The sequence below is a fragment of the Octopus bimaculoides genome, chromosome 24 (genome assembly GCF_001194135.2).
Source record: "Octopus bimaculoides isolate UCB-OBI-ISO-001 chromosome 24, ASM119413v2, whole genome shotgun sequence".
Lineage (NCBI taxonomy): Eukaryota > Metazoa > Mollusca > Cephalopoda > Octopoda > Octopodidae > Octopus > Octopus bimaculoides.
In genome coordinates, this window is record NC_069004.1 from 34,515,110 (window position 1) to 34,522,663 (window position 7,554).

At 38.2% G+C, this 7,554-nt stretch overlaps 1 protein-coding gene across 1 annotated transcript in view; it reads right to left on the reverse strand.

Moving 5' to 3' along the window:
• LOC106867589 (stabilin-2) overlaps nt 1-7,554 on the reverse strand; it is a 712,318-nt gene that overhangs the window by 125,457 nt on the left and 579,307 nt on the right. Inside the window, exon 5 of the mRNA XM_052976401.1 lies at nt 6,661-6,817. Within this exon, the coding sequence (XP_052832361.1) occupies nt 6,661-6,817 (157 nt within the window). The remainder of the gene's footprint in view (nt 1-6,660; nt 6,818-7,554) is intronic.

Consider the following 7,554-nt stretch of genomic DNA (forward strand, 5'->3'; position numbering starts at 1 on the left):
TATGTATATATATATATATATATATATATATACATACATATACAGGGACAAGTACGTCGAATGTCTATCTTCTGTACCATTCATGTCATAACGTGTCATAGCTGCCAACGGGATATATTTTAATTACATCATATCTTGTCTGAGGTTGGTTGTTACGTCACTGAGCCCCTCCTCATGTCATCCAGTGCAGATAAGAGGTGATGATAACGAACGAGTGTGTGTGTATGTGTACGAGTCTTTAGTGTGTGTGCGTTTGTATATATGTGCGAGTGTGTGTATGTCTTCTCGTGCAAAGATTCTAGAGATGTTGAACCGTTCTCCGCATGAAGGTATGTATATCCTTTTACCGCGCATGTATACGTGTGTGTGAACATGCATACATATACATGTGTTTGTAATTGTATCGGTGTACGTGTATGGTAGAGAAATCAAACATGGTAGATGAGCAAAGGAGTTCGTTTCAATCCTCCATCGTGACACCTTGAGCAAGGTCTTTTTTTGTTTGCACCATAGCTGTTGTGGTTCTTTAAATCCAGTTCAGTCCTGTTTGAACCAGCCTAGGATCAATGTTGTTCCTGCTACAACCATCCCTGTCGTTTTGTCTAGCTAAGCCTCCATTGATGTAGAGTGTGTGTCTGTGTGTCTGAGCATTCATGAAACTGTGCATGTACGTGTGTCTGAGTATGCAGTTATTGATTCTGTGTGTGTGTGTATGTGTGTGTGTGTGCTCGTGTGTGTGTGTGTGTGTGCACAGTATTATTGCTATAGCAACGTTAAATCCATTATTATGTCACGTGGTACAGAAAGGGTACGGAAGCTCTTGAATGATTCTCCCTAGGGGCAGGGGCATGTGTATGCTCGCGCACATGCGTGTGTAAGGTATGTAAATGTGTGCTAATGTACATAGCGCGTGTATTTCTGATTGTGTGACTCTGTGGAAGTTGGTGCTCGCATACTCATGTGTGTGTGTGCGTGAGTGTGGTTACGTGTGTTTGTGTGTGCGTAGATAGAGGATTGTTGGTCAAAACCCTTACCCCTTTAAACACGTACCACCTGTCTGGCCCCTCGAGCGTCTTTAGTTGAAGTCACTCCTTTCCAAGCATTCAGAACTTCCTACATTTCTCTCATCTGTCACTACTCTTTTGAATTTAACAAACAGATTCCATGAATTAGGCAGAATTGTTAGAAAGTTGTACAAAATTCTTTGTTGTGTTTCTTCCTCCTCTCTGTGCTTTGAGTTCAAATTTAGCAAGAGGTCAACTTATATACTTTTTAACTATAAACTTCATCAACTGAATCAAGTCTGAGGAGCATGTATAGAGTGAAACATGTGAACATTTGTAGCGAATCATTTATATTTTAATTTACTCTAACATATAGAATTATAACTTTAAATATAATTTGTAATATCATTATCCACGACTAACCTCGTCATGTGTCATTTAATTGCAACTGGCTTCGAGTTATTAACTAACCTCTTTCATATACAGTATATACGAATGTGTTTGTGTGTATACATACATATATATATACGTGTGTGTGTGTGTGTGTGTGTGTGTGTGCGTCTGTGTGTGAGTGTGTGTTTTGTATTCAAAATTTCGCTATGTCTACACCAACCGCCAGATGTCGTAATCACTTGCACGCAATAATCATCCATCGCCGAGAAGCCTCACAGCTCACTTAGGCTTTCATAGTTGTCATTTTCTACCAATAAGCCTTTAGTGTTTAAAACGTCAGGAATTTTTATGAATAGAAGTTATAGGGTTAAGAATTACCGTCTAGATTTGATGTACAATTTGAAATTTTCTTAAACACACTCGCACACGCCGCATACACACACACATCCAATAACAATATTTCCGCAATAACCATCAAGATTTCATAATTGCTTTCATGAAATAATGTCGTTGAAATATAAAGAATCCTTAGAACTTATCCAATTTGGCCGTCATCTCCTTAAAAAGAAGACCGCAGGATTTGAAGCGTTGAGAAATATTAACAATAATCTTCATAGGATTGGACGTAAGAGCTCGCTGAGTGAGACTTGGCTCTTATGTCTGGAAAGTTAGGCTACAACCCAGAATTTTGATCAAAGTCTTCATTCGAAGAGCCCCTTGGCTGTGCGGTAAGGGGCTTGCTTTTCAGCCATGTGGTTCCAGGTTCAGACCCACCATATCGTACTTTTGGCAAGTTTTTTTTTCAATAGCCTCAGACCTACCGAAGACTTGTCAGTGGATTTGGTAGATGGAAACTGAAAAGCCAGTCGTGTGCATGTGTATATATATATATATATATATATATATATATATATACATACATACACCCTCTTTTTCAAAGTTTATCTATCCAATAATGAGGTTTTATGACCTAAGAGACTCAATTTCCTAGTGTTAGCGCTCAGTCGAAAGATACACATGTAACAGGATAATTATGCGTAGTTAAGTAATTATTTAATTATTTTAATGAACTCTGTCGGGACACGACTCACGATGCGAACCGCTGACCGAGATGCTTACTATGGGGTTCGAACTACGATGTGTTGTTAAAGAAAATTTGGTTGTTCACATGACACATGGGTGCATTCCGTGTCTTTTGTTGTGACGTGTGTAGACTGTCCCTGTTTGAAGCTTATTTCCGGAAGCTTAAAATGATGAAAGGGTGTTACCAGCTACATAAATGTATCTGTGTGTGTGTGAACCTGTGTGTGTCCCTGCGTTAGTATGTGTGTTTGTAGAGATGCTGCAACGTATAGGACATCAAAGTTACAAAACGAAGAATGACGGCAACAGCACTGAACATTAAAATACCACAAACGTGGTCAGAGAGTGAGTCACGTTAGTGTACGTGCGAAGGCACTGTGTGACAGGACACTTCCTGTCCAAGAGATGAGAGACGATTGAAACCCTAAAACAGGCAATTTCACTGGCAGATTCTCATTGTCAGTTACGGCTGAGATATTTAGTGACACAAACATTGATTTTCGCCACCGAAGTTCTCCAGAGAGTGAGAACTCGCTCGTGCGTGTTAAATGAGAATACAAGTTTGACAGAACATGTATATATGTGCGTATGTGTGTGTATGTGTGCGCTTGTGTGTGATACTGGACGAGGTTATATTTAAGTAAAGCCCTCTCTCATATATATATATATATATATATACGCACGTACATATATTTATGAAACGACTAGTTCATGTTCCTTCATGAGCAGCTGAAAATGCCCACCTGGGACCTAATTTTACGACGAAATTATCAACATGACGAAGTACACGTATATATTTATTGATATTCTGCGCTGTTAGTTGATCGCCATTAGTTTTTGCGATAACCATTCAATTGTTCACCCAAACATGCTGTTTATTCAAGTAGTTGAGTACACCACAGAAAAAAATGGGCCCTTAATGTTTAAATAACGCTCAAATTACGGTTTGAAGGGTACAGTTATGAAAATAGTCCAGATTGATAAAAACAGGATTCCAATTTAGGATTTCATGATTCTGAAGAATTCATGACTTTGGAACTCTATTACGGCATGAAAATAATTATGATATATGATGAAACTGCAATATATATAGCAATAGTGATGGAGACTAATCTTTTCTACACTAGGCACAAGGCCCGAAAATTTTGATGAGTCGATTAGATCGACCTCAGTACGCAACTGGTACTTAATTTATCGACCCCGAAAGGATGGAAGGCAACGTCGACCTCGGCGGAATTTGAACTCAGAACGTAGCGACAGACGGAATACCGCTAAGCATTTCGCCCGGTGTGCTAACGATTCTGCCAGTTCGCCGCCTTACTTTATAAAAATATTCTTTTCTACTTTAAGCACAAGGCCCGAAATTTTTGGTGAGTGGAGGCAGTCGATTAGATCGACCGCAGTACACAACTGGTACTTGTGATTGTGACTAATGCCCTTAGTCTATTTAGTGACGAATATATTTCTGCCTTTTTACTTTTCGGTTCTAAAATTGCGCCGATCATAGTGCTTGGTAGGTTTTTCTTCCGGTAATTAACGTTGTGAGTTCAAATACCACCGATGTCATCTCTGCCTTTCACCGTTTCAGGATCGATTAAATAAAATCTCATTCCTGTACTAGGATCGAGGTAATCGACTTGCTTCGCTGGTTTTTTTTTTATTTCTCAAGACTACTGACCTTCTACCAAAACTAGAATTACTTTACGTTCCCTGGTTTGGAAATTCCATCAAGATGTAGCAAAGAATTGCAGCACAATCGCTGCCGTTATTGACGAGTCCAATTCGATTGATCACCAATTGATAGATAATTGGATATTAGAAAATTAATTAACTGTTGGTTATATGACGAGGAGTGAATTTTCTAATAAATGGACCAAAAACGAAAATAAGAGGGAATTGAAGAGGTTTTTTTTCCCCTTCGTATTTGTGGTAAATATAAGCATATATAACGGGATTAAAGCTCGTTTTTGCAATGATTTAATCTAATTGAAAACCTCTTCCTTTTCTCCCACATATACATACACAAACACTCGTTCATACATCACATATACAAATATACACACGCATACACATAGACACAGAAAACTATGCATTCACAGAGATATTCACTCATACACACAACATATACAAAGGCACACTCATACACACACACACGAAAAGAAACATTCAATTATACATACACACACAAAACTCACACACGTGTATACAAAGACTCTCACTACCCACACATTTACATACACTCATACACACGCATACATACAGAAACCCTCACTTATACACACACACACACACACACTTTATTAAGACTTGCAAGCATACATTAGAACATACTTCAACGTATTACTGTCGACCATCAAAAACTCTGAAATTAATAAAATATTAAATGCCATGTACAAAAACCAATTCCTAAAATCCTGGGGACCACAATTATAATCCCATCCCCCACAGAACACTTCACACCCACTCGAAAAGCATAAACGAAAATAAGAGAAAAAAAAAAAGCAGCAAATTTCTCTTGAGGAAAAGAAGCAATAAACACACAAAAAGAGAAGAAAAAATAATTAAAAAAACAGAGAAAAATGTCAAATTTAAGACGATGTATTTAAAAAGTCTTTGAAATTCCGCTGCCAAATTTTGGCTGTAGTAAATCTTCATAATGAATAAATCAGCAACTTTGGATTTAGATATTTCAAAAAAGAATGTTATATGGATGAATGAAAGCCATTTGCCTATAATAATAATAATAATAATAATAATGTTGGCTTTGGTGTTTTTGTTTTTGTCGGCATAGCATAAGATTTAAATTTCTTTTGATATTTGACTTTGACACAAGTCACGCATTACATCCAGGTTAAACTAGATTTTTTTTATGAATCGTCTACAAATGTCTTTCATTTTATTCGTGTGTGTGTATCTATTTACATATCTGTACATACAAGCATAGTTATGCATTCGCATATACATATACATTTATAAACATATATACATTTATTAATATTCGGGGCTTTTTTGCGTAGTTTTTATCCATAACTGGCAACAAACACACAAATCGAAGTTTCACTCAAAAGCGTTTAATAGACTATCATATTTCTTCTAAGAGACAGGGTTTAGAGTTGCTTCGAAGTTTCTGTCAAACTCTTCCTCGCAAAAATAATATGGCCAGGCAGAGATGAATATATTAGTATGTATGTGTATATGAATATGTAGAGTGAGGGGTGAGACATACATAGGTTAGTAGTCGAGTTTCATCCTCAGAAATATTTCAGGCCGCTAAGCAGGATAAGAAAACGGCTAGAGTCCTTTCAGCGGCCTATCATTTTCCTAGGCCCAATATCTTTGGGTGAACGTGTGTTTGTGCACGTATTTATATAGTGGCCAATGCGTCGTATCTATTCGATACGAAAAGATATCTGATGTTTTTCCAATGTCCAAAAGTGGGGCAAAAGTAATGGCGAATCATATCTCGTGAGAAAAGGTTGAAGTTATCAGGAATCGAACACACCGGCGAGTCCGAATAATGTTAGGGAAATTTCATACAGAAAACGAGAAAAATATAAATTATAACTAAATAAAAACACTTCGTTCTTACATTCAATAAATCTTAATTAACGCTTTTACGTGGTGAATTGGCAGAGAGATAAAAGTGGTTTCTCTCCCGTGTCTCAGCGCTTGTTCACCGAGACCATTTTCGTAATTTTGGTGTCAATAAACGATTAGCAATCTAGGGTAGTGGCTTGGCAGAACGGTTTGAATGTCAGCCGACATACTTGCGATGTATCTTCTGGCTTTTGCGTGCTAGGCGCCAAGTTGTATCGATCCTTATCTGCAGCTAACCCTTTGGATAATAATTTCGGTGGCTTGAAAAAAGTTTAGTTTACATGGGTAAATGAAAGTCTTCCTAAGAACAAAATTTTGTCAAGACCTTTCTAACTGTGGGCAGATGTATGTTCAAAAGCGAATAACGGAGTACTTCGAATATAATTGGACGTTTATAATTTTCATTCTTTGTCGAAATGTTTTATGACTATTGACTGAAATGTCACCACAATTTGGATTGCGCAGGCGCAAGCAACCGGGTCTCTACGTCGTGATTCATTTTTTTTTAAAGCAAAAAAAAAAAAAAAAAAAAAAAAAAAAAAAAGAAATACTAATAGAAGCAACACGTAACAGCAATACTTACGTTTTGAAGCAAGGTTTTGTTGCTATATAATAGATTCTTCGCAAAGTTTGGCATCGAATTAAGGTATGAATCGTTAGGCGAGAAGGCTGTAAAGTACGCATCGGTACTGTTATGATTAATCATGTCGGGAAGAACTGTGGCTGCCTCGTTGATGGAACTGGAAGTAGAGAAAGACGGAGAAGATAGAGATATGAGACTGAAAGAGAATGGAATAAGTTCAAAGGTCATTTGGGTACAAGGGAAATTAATGTGCGCCTCAAATGCACAATCTTGAACGGGAATTTATTTATGAATACTGAAAGAAAGAAAAATAAAATTCTTACAGGACCTACCTGCGATTTGAACGCAGGACGCAGAAATTGAAACAAAACAAGTCATTTATACATAAGTACGTATACCCATATGTTGTCGTCGTGGCACTCCGTCGGTTACGATGTTGAGGGTTCCACTTGATCCGATCAATGGAACAGCCTGCTCGTGAAATTAATGTGCAAGTGGCTGAGCACTCCACAGACACGTGTACCCTTAACGTAGTTCTCGGGGAGATTCAGTGTGACACAGAGTGTGACAAGGCTGGCCCCTTTCAAATACAGGCACAACAGAAACAGGAAGAAAGAGTGAGAGAAAGCTGTGGTGAAAGAGTGCAGCAGGCTTCAGCACCATCCCCTGCCCGGAGCCTCAATAAACTCTCAGAACGCCCAGTCTGGGAATGGAAACCGCGATCCTACGACTGCGAGTCCGCTGCCCTAACCACTGGGCCATTGCGCCTCCACACCCATATGTATGCAGAGTTAAACACAAGAGTACACACCCGTACATAGATACATCTACACACACGCACACACACCCATATACTTATATATCGAAAAACATTAACACACACACACACACACA